This window comes from Zingiber officinale, chromosome 1B, assembly GCF_018446385.1.
Source record: "Zingiber officinale cultivar Zhangliang chromosome 1B, Zo_v1.1, whole genome shotgun sequence".
NCBI lineage: Eukaryota > Viridiplantae > Streptophyta > Magnoliopsida > Zingiberales > Zingiberaceae > Zingiber > Zingiber officinale.
The window spans coordinates 76,154,463-76,168,816 of NC_055986.1; the positions used below are offsets into that span (position 1 = coordinate 76,154,463).

The 14,354-nt window shown below is 36.8% G+C and overlaps 1 protein-coding gene across 1 annotated transcript; it reads right to left on the bottom strand.

Annotated features, from left to right (window-relative positions):
• Nucleotides 1-2,812: 2,812 nt before the first annotated feature.
• Nucleotides 2,813-12,820, bottom strand: LOC121967844 (nitrate regulatory gene2 protein-like). The gene is made up of 4 exons (XM_042518332.1): nt 11,257-12,820; nt 7,858-8,069; nt 5,574-5,797; nt 2,813-4,024 (listed from the first exon to the last, which is right to left on the bottom strand). The coding sequence occupies exons 1-4, from the start codon at nt 12,587-12,589 to the stop codon at nt 3,229-3,231; spliced, it is 2,565 nt and encodes an 854-aa protein (XP_042374266.1). The 5' UTR covers nt 12,590-12,820; the 3' UTR covers nt 2,813-3,228.
• Between the last annotated feature and the right edge of the window lie 1,534 nt (nt 12,821-14,354).

Below are 14,354 nucleotides of genomic sequence, written 5' to 3' on the forward strand. Positions count from 1 at the left end.
TAGCGCTGACCAACTAGCCGTTCGGCTGCATGAAGGTAGGCCGCGTCGCCTCTAAATTTGCCGAGCTCCGATTGCGCTGGCAGCGCCGTCTGCCACTTGGTACGAAAAGTTGGTCGCTCGGGAAAACGTATATAGAAAAAATGCTCCTTCCAATGTTTGTTGGAGCTCGGCATGTTATCGAAGAGGACGAAACCTATCCTAGACTGGAAAACAAAGGTGCCCCACTCGGCTTGCTTGGGATAAAAAAAGTAGTGGAAAATTTTTGGGTCTAAGGGGATGCCGTTCAGTTTGAACAAAACTATCACTCCGCTCAGGAGCCTAATAGAGTTGGGAACTACCTGGCCGAGCGGAATGCGAAAATAGTTGCAAACTTGTAAGAAAAATTGGTGGGGTGGAAAACGCAGTCCGGCCAGAAATTAGTCTCGGAAGAAAAGAACTGTGCCAGACGGCGGTTCATGAGGCCGATCGGCCGGTGTGGCTAACACTATTTGGTGATCGGTCGGCAGGTCATAGGTTCGAGTAAGGCGCAAGGCGTCCTCCTCGTCGAACCGGCTTTCCATGGCCGAATACCAAAGACCCGGAGCACCGCCGGTCGACTGCGAAGTACTGGTCATGATCGAAAGACAAGAATGCGGGACAAAAGGGGAAGGTTCAAGCGAGGAATGGATGGAAACCGACTGAAGGAGACGATTAACAGAAAAAGAAAACGTTGGGAGCGAGAAAAAAGGTCTTACGAGCAAGGAAGACGGTCGGAAGACGCTGTAGGGTCGTCGGAAAGCCGAAACGCAGGGTCGCCGGCGAAAGGAGGAGCAGCGGGATGTCTGGAAACGAGGAGGTCGAAGTGCGGCGAAGAGCAGGGGTCGGGAGCTTTATATGGGCGGCCGCCATCAATTTCCACCGTCCGATGCAGGTCACCAATATCAAGGTCGTCATCCAGCCGTTCATTTCAAACGGCGGCTGTCCCATCGGAAGTGACGCCACCGCCATACGCTGACGAACGCACGATCGCCACGTGTCAGCGGGATATTGGCCGCATTTAATGAGCTCCCCTTACCGTGCGCAGCGCACGTGATGGATAGTAGGGGAGAGCATCGGACATGGATTCCAAGAAAACACAAGGCACGGACAAGATGCCGCCGAATGGACGAGCATCCTTATGCCTGGCCGAGCGGCCCAATGCAACGATCGTTGCTCAGTCAGATCGGCAGTCCAGTCAGTCGGATTTCGCCTCCTTCGACTAGACTCGAGGGGAAGGCAAGTGATCCGGTGGTAAGAGCCCGGGACCCCCTAACGAGGGGTCAACGCCACGTGGAGGTCAAATGGCCAAGTAGCCCGCCGGAGAAGGGTGAGCCGTCCGGACTTGGAAGAAATGGATAAGACCGATCGACCTACCAAGGGACATTCGGTAATAAAAGGCGCCCCGACCGGGTAGGGGTTCTGGCGCTCTGTCGAAACAGTAGTTAAGAGCCGAGCGGAAGAACCAGGAGAAAATGACACTGCTAACAGTCTCTACATAGCGCCTACTGGAAATTTACCCAGCACACCAATGTCAACGGCAGGCCGGACGCGAGGTGACTGCCGTCCGGCCAGCGCGTAAAAGGAGGAGGGGCCGGCCGGACGGACTCCCTGTCCAGCCGGTCGGACGCCCCGGATTATGAGCAGTAAAGAAGGGGGAACATCTTCTGACAGCCGTCAAGTCATATGGCTAGGCCATACTCCTAGTCTGACAACGGGGTGTCCTGTTGTCCCATCGAAGGCGCAATGGGACTGTTGCAGTATGGCGTCAGGTAAGCTCTCTGACAGGTGCATACCGGGGTATGGGCTGCCGACACATATGCACCTCGGTGGACGTGCATTAGTTCTTTCACCACTCTATATAAAGAACCTCTCACTTCGCCGGAGGTACGCGCTCTACGAGTTTTGGAGCCCCTTTCTCTCTATTGAGCTTTGCCTGACTTGAGAGTCGGAGGGTCGCCGCCGGGAACCCCTTCCCGGCCCGACTTCTGTGCATGATCGCTGGAGCTTCGGAGGCCTGCGCCATCGACTAGGAAAGCACCACGTGCCCAGCGTCCTTTGGTTCGGCGATTCGGACAGGATCAAGAGCATTCGACCGAAGATTAAAATATCCAAGGCTTACAAATCATTCATGTAACAGCTTAATTTCAACAGCAAATTTAATTAGCAAAAGTTACAAAAAATAAATAACATAACATAACATAACTTAATGTCTAATGTCAATGTCTCATTTATTTTCTCTAATGGGATGATAAATTTAGAATGTTAGACTATTAGACCTCCACTGTGATTATTTTCAAATTTACCTTAATAGCTAGTAGAAAATTTTCATGAGATCAAATAGACTATTCTCAGAATTAATCAATTCGAAGGATTAGATATTTAGTGCTAGCTAATAATAATAATAATAATAATAATAAATAACTCGATTCCATTCAGTTGAAGAATTGATTAATCCATTCGGTTGAAGAATTGATTAATCGGCTACTCTTCATGCAAAAATCATATGATCCCATCATGTGGCAAAAGACGAAATCGCTCGTCCCCAGCGCCCCCGTCGCACCCGACCCAAGGCCATCACGAGGGAGGTAAATCACAGCATCCTGAGCGAGCATATGATCCCATCATGATTTGAAAGAAACTAGCTATGATCATATCATTAAGATAGTAGCATAACAAAGAAGATGGGTAAACAACGAATGAAGGAGGAATCGAAGATAGAATAAAAGGGTAAGGAGGTAGCAAAGATGATCCAATTTTAGATTAAGTTATAAATGTACAAGTCACAACTGCTCCATAAGGCATCCATTGACTATGCAACGCCAGATATATGATAATGATTCGTGCTTTTGCACGATCAAGCACTCAAATAATAAGAATATTCCCAAAACATTAAACATCTGCAACCTAGAATGCCAAACATTTAAAAAGAAAAATTTTATGCCATTGAAACAGCTTTGTCCCATAGGGCATTAATCTTTGCGTGAACAAAGAACTTTGGTGTATGTCACACTACCTGAACTGTAATTGCATTTGTGAACTACTAGATCTGTTAATGTTCTGCTCAGCCATTATGCTTGTCTATTATGTCTTAACATCCCATTTTCTCAAATGTTTCTAACGAAGAACAGTTCAGTCAGTCTCTTCCCGAAGAAGCAAGGCCAATCTTGAAACATCACCTTCAATAAAACCCATCCAAGGCAATAAATTCATTTAACTAAAACGGCTTTTACACTTGTCCTGCATTTCTCCACCTTCAGTTGGAATTCTAACACTATCATACTCTCTTAATATATCTGAAGTAAAGCTCCCTAGTGCTTCGAATAATGGAGTCAATCCACTTTGCAAAGTACTGGAAGAAACCTTTTTAATTTGATTTAAACTCTCCTTATGTTTGTGAATCTTCTCATCCAATCTCTTTCTCAGAAAGTCCAATTTGACTATGCCATCATCACGGTGTGGCAGACCGTTCTCACTTACAGATTCAATCTCCAGATGCCCCGCTGTGTCTTTCTCCATGAAATTAACTAAATTTTTATCATAAACCTGAGACAGATACTCTGCTTCGAGTCTATGATGTTCTTCCTCTTTTTGAGTCCGCAAAAGATTGTGAAGAATCCTAATAAAAGTATCCATAGCTTCAATGACTTGTTTTCCTGAAATATGTTTGTTTGCATGGTACCAATCATTCGAGAGGACAAACACAGATGGAGCTCCAATCCTACTAGGAGAGAAAGGAGCAACTCCATCAGATGTCTGCTCGACTTCTTGAGGCAACCAGCTAATTAACCACCCATTCAAGGCATCAATATATGATTTCTGTACGAAAATCCAATCAATGAAGCATTGGTACCAGTTTATCAGCTCCAACTGCAATTCCTTAGTGGCTTTGGAAACTGATTCTCGTTGACTTCCAGTTCTTGACACCAGCTTGTGGATTTTGCTATTAACTATAACCTTCAGCTGCTTCTGATGGCAATTCAGAACACTCTGCCACATTCTTAAAAGTCTACATGAAATTGAAAAACAGCTATCAGAATGTGTTGGGTAATGACAGTAGATACATAAATTTTCTTTATTGAACAGATCTCAAGAGCCCCTACAGCAATCATCCATGTATTCCTTCTTTTCTCATAAAAGAGTGTAAACAAAGTCATAGACAGGAAAAAAATATTTATCAGATACCATATTTGAATTCCAAACAAACCATAGTTCTAGAGGTTAAGTTCCTTTACAAATTACAGTGCCAATGAATAACCATTGAGCATCAAAGCATCAAACTCTAAATTTTGATCTGCAAACAGTTGCAAATGGAAACATTGACATTTAAAGTTGGCTTTAGATGTTGGTCATCCACTAATTGATCTAATGGTTGGATTAGAGGCATTGTTTGAAATATCATATCATGCCAGGCAAAACAATCAAAATGTATCATTTTGGTAAATTACTGAAACTCAAAACCACTTGGCATAGATAAAGTCTTCTTCCTCAACTTCATCTCCTTCAACCTCCAATTCACCACCGGCACTATGCATTAGGATGTCAACACAATATCAAAATAATATCGTTCCAGTCAAAGACCGAAACTCAAACACGGCTCAAGATTTTGAACCTTGATTAAAGGTTTCCTAGTATAGAATAGAATGCACTCGTACTATGATGATGTATGATGCAAATTCGATACATATATCATCTTCTACTATAGTTTATTGAGGTTAGAAGACTGGTTTTCTACTATGTAAATTGTTGTCAATGGAGAGACAAGGCCTATATAATAACCTCAAATAGTTAAAACGAATATTCCTTGATAATGACAAACTTTTGATCAAGATATGTTGAATAAAACCTCTGGTAACTCTTTCCTGAGATCTAGATAGTTACCTCAAATATCTGAGACTAACATGTCTTGACAATGACAAACTTTTGATCTCTTTGTTAATTTCAAGGGAATATTTCCCCATATCGAACTATCTACTAACAACTGAATATTATTTTAAAGGATTTCAATATGGTCAATATATAGGCAAGTAGACTTTGTCAATATCCATTAGCTACCTGCTTGAAGCTGCAACATTCAACTTTGGTTTAATTGCTAAATTTATCACATAATTTACAATTTTTAACAAATCTATTTCATACTATATAAAAATGTAACAAATCTATCACACAAATGAAATTCCACTAATTATTTGTTAACACATGAAATAACTGCATGCCTAGTTAATAAAAATTCTCTTTTAGTATACCATCAGTTGATAAATTCTTAACAAATTTTATTTCATAATATATTTGTTTTATTTTTAAATAGTAATAGTTTGTTATTTTTAAAAGTACGGGATTGATTTTTTAAAAGGTGTAAAGTACATGGCAAAGTATGACAGAGTGATTTTTGAAAGTAGATGATAGATTGGTGATTTTAAAAGTACACGATAGATTTGTTAGAGTTAGAAAGTATCGAACAGATTTAACAATTGATCCTTTAACTTAATTGTGCTAAAATGCTAATTGGTAATAAAAAATGAGTAACAAAAAGAATCACAACAAAGCTTGGGGCATACCCTCGCACTAATTCAGTAAGTAGAGGTTGCAGTTCTTCATCTCTGATCTTGTGCATTCTGTTTGAAATGGAATTGATAGATCTAACAATGACACTGATTTCTGTCTCCAGTTTTCTTACTGAAATTTGAGTCATTTCAATCTTAGAGGAGTCTGCTCCACTATCACTCAAAGCTTTTAGTTGTTTGTATCTCTTTTCATAGATGATTCGAAGTTTTTCTTCCTCCTAGAACAATCACCTAGAAAATTTAATAGAGATGTCCATAAAGAGGGATGATGAAGCAACAAAGAATGCGCTTACTAACTGTTAGCTGAACTTTTTAACCTATCCGCTGTGGAAAAGAAGATTAACTAAAAAAAAAAAGCAATTATTGGCTTCCAAATTTGCCATTGATTCAGATTAGTGCATGCAACTGCTGAAGGTTTCATAAAATATTTTGGCATTGATACATCAAGACTAGTGATTTAGTTAAATAATTGAAATGCATTATTAAATGTACAAGCATTTTTCATGCACAAGCTAAATAGGACATTTTTAGAAAACAATTACTCAAATAACTTGCACAAAGTGCCAATATTTGGGAAACATTAGACACAGCTCTTACAATGTAAGATACATAAAGTCATTTAAAGGTCATAAGAAACAAGATGGCTTTCAAAATGTGCTGAATGTGAACTAAAAGAAGTCAGCCTAGGAATTTCCAAAAGGGATAAAAAATCAACAAAGTCTGACATAAACATCCACCATTACAACACATGTTTTATTTTTCTTATAGTAAGGTGCATTAGAAAAAAAAAAAAAAAAAAAAGGCAGCCCGGTGCACGAAACTCCCACCATGCAGGGTCTCGGGAAAAGATCCATTGTACGCAACCTTACCCTGCTTTTTGCAAGAGGTTGTTTCCAGGATTCGAATAAAGGTGCATTAGAAGAGATTAGAAATATCAATGGTGACAACATTATTATGCAAATCTCTCCAAAGAACCAGTGGGTTTGTTTTCTAGCTCAACTTGAGGCACTCAAGGTGACTACTGATTAGGGCATCTCTTTATCAAGTTATATTAGCTAGTGAAAAAGGATTTCTTCTTGCTGGCACTCCATGTAAATTCTCTTTTTATACATTTCCTTGTTACATTTTGCATATTCAAGCAAGCATATGTCAATGCAATGGTTGGTGATTTTGTCACATTGCTTTCCTTTAAATTCTATGGCTTTGCCAAATTTCTATTAATGTGGACCAACAAACATGGAAACTAGCATGATATATAAATGGACAAGCTAAAAAAGTACATGAAAACATCACTAGATAAGTAAATACTAGTGTCTTGTATCTTATGTTGCCATTTCTTATCAACATTCATCTGATATTAGTTGTTTAAAAGGTGGGTGATAATATATTTTACTTGTAAGTGAAAATATCAAAGCTATTAATGAATTAATTAAAATGATAACATTTACCACTCAAGTTGTTTTCTCAATTTTGATGATTGTTAGTCTCATAATTTAGTCCCATCATAGTGCAGGATTAAGTTAAAGGAAGGAAATTTTCATTTTACACCTTGGAATCAATCTCCTTTTTCAAAATGCACCCAAAGTTTCAAAATCATCAAATTATATCCAAAATTTTCAAGCACTTATCGCTTTCTAACAAAACAATCAATATCAATTCCAAGCCCATATGATAAATGATTTAGGTTATGTTACACTCAGAAAGTGAGCATAAATATCTATTTGAACCAATAAACATGAATCTCAATTTTCCTAAGCTAGATTGTCTTACATAGAATTTAACAAAGGGATAGGATTCATGAAATCGACTCTAAGTAGTTGGGGCTTGATAATGATGATCACTTTACCCCGTAGCCATCAATATTGTTACTTCATCTAATGGATTAAATTATGTATCAAGTTTACAACTCCAATGAATAATGCCACATGTTTGCTACGTGATTATTCTTGTAAGGCACTAAGCATATAAATGGTTGGAAGGGATTTAGATTACAAGAGAATGAAAACTTAAGTGCAACATTTTAATGATTATGAAATTCTAAGGTCATTTTGAAGGAGTAACTGAATTAAATGGAATTTTTGCCAAGAAAAATCTAGTCTTGAGAGCATCAAAGTATTCTACTCACAATAAACTTCTTGTGTTCTTGCAAATTAGTGAAGTTTTGCTTATTCGCTCAAATAAAAGATTGCTTAATACAAAATTCAATGACTCTATTGAGTTGAGCTAATCTACTTTTCCCATGGGAAATCTTTTCTAAAAGAAAGCTTTTCCAGTGTACCTTTATTTCCTTATAAAGTTTTTCTTCCAGTAGATATAGCTTCTCGAGAGTAGATGAAAGGTTCCTTGAATTCATGATAACATCATCAGCAAGATTGTTTTTCCCTGTTTTTCCCTTCATTGTACTAGTATTTGCATCTTGCGGTGGCTTAAAAGAAAGTGAAGATGTCAAAAAAGGAACAGCTGTCTGATCCAAAATTCTGAATGAAATATCTGCAAAAAAAAAACTCTAGATTATGAAATTTTACCGAGTATCATGCTTCGTGTTATAATAGTTTGCATGGAGAGGCCTATATGTCCATTTTTTTTAATTATGAAGATCATGATAAAGTAGGAATACAAGATTTTTATAACACAAAAATGATGAAAGAGTCATTTAGTGATGGAAAACTTAGTTAAGATATTTAAGCATTAAGAACTTAACTCTTAGAAATAGAAAACCATCCCAACCAAAAAGCCAAGAAACTCCTTGCCTTATAGTTACCAAAGATACTAGAATTCATTATTGAAAACGCTAATCCTCTTATAAATCAATGGTTAAATTTAAAGAAAGTAGGGTTTCAAAGAAATTACTAACTACACTAGAAAATAGATTAAATTGATTAAAAACTTATCAAATCATGAATAAAGAGGATATAATATATTGAAATTTGCCAAATAATATCAATTTTGACAAAATCAACAAATCTACCAAGTCTATCCCTATCTTTGTTTGAATACTAGTGAAGGCATGCATGCGAAAGAGATAGTCATTATTGTTGCTCTGGTAAATTTTAACTTAAATCTTTCACTGACTAACCACCTAATATTTGTTGTGAGATCAATAAAATAACTTTGTTGCATGTGAATGTAAACTAAGCACTTCATCCATTTCTTCTTCATTAAATATTGATCAAGATTCAAGAGTTATAATATCTTTTGATAATTTTGTCACAAACTCTTGCTTAATTAAACTAATATTGAATATTAAATAATAATCTATTTTAGAAAATAATAACTAATGAAATTTAGATACTCATGGTACTTTTATTAATATATTTAGTTAAACTTGCTATAATATTATTAATCTAATTAATTCAATTTACAATTCCAATTATTCATATTAATTATCCTATGTTTTAGCAATTGGTATTAAAGTTGAATTCTTAATTTAGTATGATAATCCACCTTCTCTTAAAGGGTCCTTCATCTCTAAGCATCCCCCCCTTCCACCATACCTTTAATGTCACTTCATCCATCATTTAATGGTTGATTCTCTTTTTGCCACTTCCTATATCTTCCGCCATCATCTACCATCCAGTCTCATGCAAGCCTCCTTCAGTTTCATGGACTTCTTGTCCTCTTCTCCAACCCACCTTTTGTTGCCTATCTCCTGAGATAGATTTATGATCTTTAAGCTTTTGTGGGGTTTTCTCTTATTTATTCCATCTTGTAAGGAAAGATTTTCATTAAAGGATTCTCCACCTCTTGAAGGAGAATGACTTTATAGTAGATTTTGCATGGAGTAACTTAGCGTGGACTAGTTTTGGGAGTTCGAACCACGTTAAATATCCTATTGACATTGCCTTGATTTATCTTTTATTTTCATTGCACATTTAATTTCTAACATTTATTCATCCATATGAAAATGCAAGAAAACTATGAAATGTGTATTTGAAGGTTTACACACAATTCACTCCCTTTAGCATTCAAATACATATTATAATCTTAAACAATTACTAAACAAGAGTGTTCTTTCCTAAATTATTATAACTTTTTATTATAAAATATATATCCTTGATATTTTTCCTTATTTACAAAAATTAAATGATTTTAAAAATTGTCCATTTCTAAATATGGGATAAGTTAAACTAGATAAGGTCGCAATCTAAGTCAAAGTTAATATTTTGAATGGGTTAAGGATAACCTCTGGCTAAAAATGACATTGAATACCTTTTATAATTATTTTCTAAATAGTATTCCTTCTATCTATAGAGATTTTTTAAAAAAGAAAATAAAATAAAATTATACTAAATAGTTATAATTTTTATAATATATATTTAAGAAAAATTTGTTTAATATTTAAAATTGCATTTATTACTATTGTTAATTTTATTATCTATACTTTAAAATATTTTTTTATCTTTGCAACTTGGTAAGTTGACATAGGCATGACACGAGATATCATGGCTGAATTTGCATTGATCTAGGGTTGTGCCATCACAAATTGTAGCCTGCATAACCCCTTTAGGGAGTGGCAGACATAACACAACCCAACTAGATCCATCCATCTTGAGCATAGCTAATTGGCATGCCTATGAGTGGGCTATTGCATCAAAGTTAATATTGAAGTCATCCATCTATAATTGACATTTTAACCTTCTTAGTTCTTACAATTAGAAGAGAGGAAGGTTTACAAGTTGACTGAATTAAATGAAAGAGGAGGGAAAAGGAATTAATCTTTCTTCGATTTTATTTGTTTGTAGTTTAACTTATCTTTCTAACTGAATAGGTGATGGATGGATCCATTCATTCATTCATCTATCTAAATGAACAAGAGAAAGGATACATTCAACAATATCCATCAGCTCACACATTCATCACTAATTGAAAAAGCCCTAAATTATGATTAGGGTTGATGTGCAAGGTTGGTAGAGTGAAGCCCAAAGGGTTTACATAATACATTTGAGTCACTTAAATTACCTTGATACAACCAGAGAAAATATCATTAGAATTAAAGGTACAACAACAACAACAACAACCAAACATTTTCCTACCAGGTGGGGTCGGCTGTATGAATCTTTTTACGTCATTGAGCTCTATCTCCTACTATATTAAATAAATTTTATCTTATTTTATTGTTACTAACCAAGTCTTTTTTGGTCTTCCTCTTACTCGTTTGATATGCATGTTTATCATAGTTTCACATTGTCTAACTGGAGCATTTATTGGCCGTCTAAGTACATGTCCGTACCATCTTAAACGTGTCTCTCAGAGTTTTTCCTCAATAGATGCAACTCCGACTTTCTCTCTAATGCTCTCATTTCTTATTTTATCCATCCTCATATGTTCACACATCCACCTTAATATCCTCATCTCTGCAACTCTAATCTTCTGTTCATGTGCTCAAGTCATAGCCCAACATTCAGCTCTATATAACATAGTACATCTAACTGCGGTTTTATATAACTTACCTTAGAAAACTATGACAAAGGAGATCATGTTAGAAAACGAGTTTTGCAATGTTAAAAAACAAATTACAATTAGAGAACTATGACAAAGGAGTTAAAAGAATTACCATGATGTGGATGATATCAAATAAAATCCATGATTTAGCAGATGATATCAGAATTTAAACTCATCTCAAATATGTGGATGGAGAGCAGAATACTTTAACTGACAAGAAAAATGGAAGACTAACCTCCAAACCTTCCACTTCGTGAATGGTAAGGAAACTTATCCGCCTCAAGCATCCTTGATACCTCTGCACCACAATCAGCAGCAGAATTGAAATGCTCCCTTATCTCCTTTACAACATCTATTAAATCCCTTGTGGAGTGAAGGAAAAATGATTGCTCACTACTTGCAGAAATCAATGATTTCCCACAGCTTGGCTCACTGTCCTCTGATGCATAGGATTTTTTATCAAATGCCTCCATGCCCTTTTTCCGGTCTTTCGCTTCACCATTTTTGCCATTATTGAATGCCCCACTATTCATTCTCCCTTTTTCTGCTAACCAGATAGCATCCGTCTTCTCATCCTTCGTTTTTGCATTCTTTGCAGACACAGCTTCCATCTTTCCAGCGCTAGATTCTTTGCCTCCTAAACCTTTGTCAATTGCGTTCTTCTTTAGCTCTGTATTCTCTTTCATCACTCTCTTCTTTGGCTCAGCATCCAATTCAAACTCAAGATCAGGGATTCCCTCTTGCTTTCTTACTTCACCCAAATCAGGACTACTCGTGAAGAAACCAGTGTGAAGCTTACCCAGAGAGTAATTAGGCAAGAAATGCTCATAACTAGCAAAAGGATCTAAGAACTCCCAGCCAGAGGTTTTGGCTGGCGAGGGCGGAGGGGGAGTAGGAGGAGCCACCATGGGAGCGGAAGGACCAGATTTTTCATCTGCAGCTGGAGTCCCTGGTGCCACTGTAACGCCATAAGGAGGATAAAAATAGCCATATTCATAGCCATTGTTGAGAGAATCTGACCGAGGTTGGGGAAATGGTTCCTGGTAGATTGTTTGGGGCATTTCCACGGACGATTTTAGGAATGAGGAGTTAGGGCTTGAAGAGGAGATATGCTGATGTGGTGTAGAGGATTCATCCTTTCCATGGTCGCCACCGCCTCCGTCGGGTTCGCTTATTCGGTCATGATCCGCCTGCGAATCCGCAACGGACGACAACGGCAAGTGGGATCCATCCGGAGAGAGGGCGTGAGTGAGCGTCGTCACGTAAGAGGAAACAGCAGCCGCGGGAGGGCCACGGCGCACGCTGGAAGACTTTATTTTGCCTTTGCCGATCGGCGAGGGTACGGTGAGGAGTGGAGAATCCGGAGGCAAGGAGGAGGACGCCACCGTGAGCCCCTCTTGTACGAATCGATGGAGGGCGTCCCCTACCGACGAGAGGGCGTCGAAGTAGGCGGCGTGTGCGGCGGCGAGGTCGTACCGTCGGTCCACCGCTGCGGCAATCAAATCCCTCCGCTCCCGGCACAGAAACACCAGATCCGACTTTTCCACCTTCGAGCTATTGCATCCCATCTCACTCCTTCCCCGCCGCCGCCGCCTCAACGGGGCCTCCGCCAGAGGCGTCGCAACTCCAAATCGCAGTTCCACATCAAGGGAATGAAACAGAGGACGGAACAAGCAAACCTAACCACCGAGCTCCTCTTCCTTTCTCACCGCCGCCTCATTCCAGCAACTGCTACAGTCTAATTTCGTATCGCCTTAGTTTCGTTCAGAAAGACGCCCGAAACGGTTTGAGAAAAGAGAGGGAAGGAAGACCAACGATGCGAGGGAAGGCGAGGAGCTGGCATTATATTTTGTATTCTTCCGACTTTGCCCTTCGGATTTGTTACTATTTTACATAAAGTTGATCTCGTAATTTGTTTCCATTTTTTTTTATATATTTATTAGGTAGCCTGGCTTCTAATTCGCCACTCAAAAAAAAAGTAATTAACAATTTGTTTCCATATTCGATCTATATGTGAAATTGAAAATTGGCATGAGGTCATTTATAAAAAGGAAAAAATGATAATAATGCACATATGTATTGGAATATATTTCTTAATTTAAAATGATTTAAGAATTGAGTAAAACTTAATACTTATTAGACAAATAAAATTTTGAAAATACATTGCAAAGGTAACTTTTCTTTGGTAATGTTTGACTGATCTAGTGAAGTCATCTCATTCTTTATCATCGACGGGGTGAATAAAAATTGTATTTTAAAAGCTTATCAAATATGCAATAGAATATAATTTTGATTTTTCAAGATCAAACCTAATTTTGAAATCAATCAAAGATTAAAAGCAATAAAGAAAATGACATAGTGGTTTAACATGATTTGGTAATCCCAAATTCCTACTCGACAGTGTATGTTCGTTAAGCAAATCTCTCCGCATCAAAATTCTACTATGGTTTCTCCTTTTTGAAAGCAGGCGAGTAATGAGAAAGCTACCCTACAAAATAATTTTGATTTAGGAATGAAATTTAATGCTGAAAAATTTTTGTCCTAAATTTATAAAAAAATTTATGATGAAATAAAAAATCGTTACTAATTAATAATAAAATTAGAAAATTTTGTGGCTAATTAGTAATAAATAATTTTTATCATAAATTTCATTACAAATTAGTAATGAATTTAAATAGTTAGGTTTTACAATAAATTTCATATTCATTGCAAATTTTGCAATGAAAATTATATTCGTTACAAATTCTTTGATGAATTTAGGATTCATCGCAAAAGATTGAAAAATATAAAAATTGATGTAGCTAATTATGTGATGAATCAATGAATTCGTCATAAAATTAAAAAATAAAATAAAATAAAAATTAATGTATCCAAAATCGATTTTTGTCAGATTTAATTTTTTATTCAGTCTGCGAACAAATCATAGAAAAATTAAAATAAAAAATTAAATATGTCCGAAATCAGTTGAGAGATTTAGAGAACTTGAAATGACATGAAGCTAGTTTCTATGTATTCATTTATTTCTCTTGATTATATAAATAACATCAAACATCAATTTGACCAAATATATTGAGATTAATGATTTTTTTACATCAAAATGACTCTAAATGTGTCTAAAAATGGTTGATGAACCTAAAGAGATTAGAAATATATGGAACTAGTTCATATGTATTTGTCTAGTTCTTCTGATTATATCCATGAATTCAAACATCAATTTGATATAATATAATTTTTTCATAGTTAAGACAATTAGATGGACTTTAATTGACTGATGACTTAGTAAAAATACTAAAAAGAGTTATTGATTAAATATGTTATAGTCATTTTGATGTT

Excerpts from the sequence above, each read along its gene's own strand:
- LOC121967844 (XM_042518332.1), bottom strand. The coding sequence starts at position 12,589 with ATGGGATGCAATAGCTCGAAGGTGGAAAAGTCGGATCTGGTGTTTCTG. Across the intron at positions 5,798-7,857 it reads AACTTTATAAGGAAATAAAG|GAGGAAGAAAAACTTCGAAT; the intron begins GTACACTGGAAA and ends TGATTGTTCTAG. Across the intron at positions 4,025-5,573 it reads CTTACTGAATTAGTGCGAGG|ACTTTTAAGAATGTGGCAGA; the intron begins GTATGCCCCAAG and ends AATTTCATGTAG.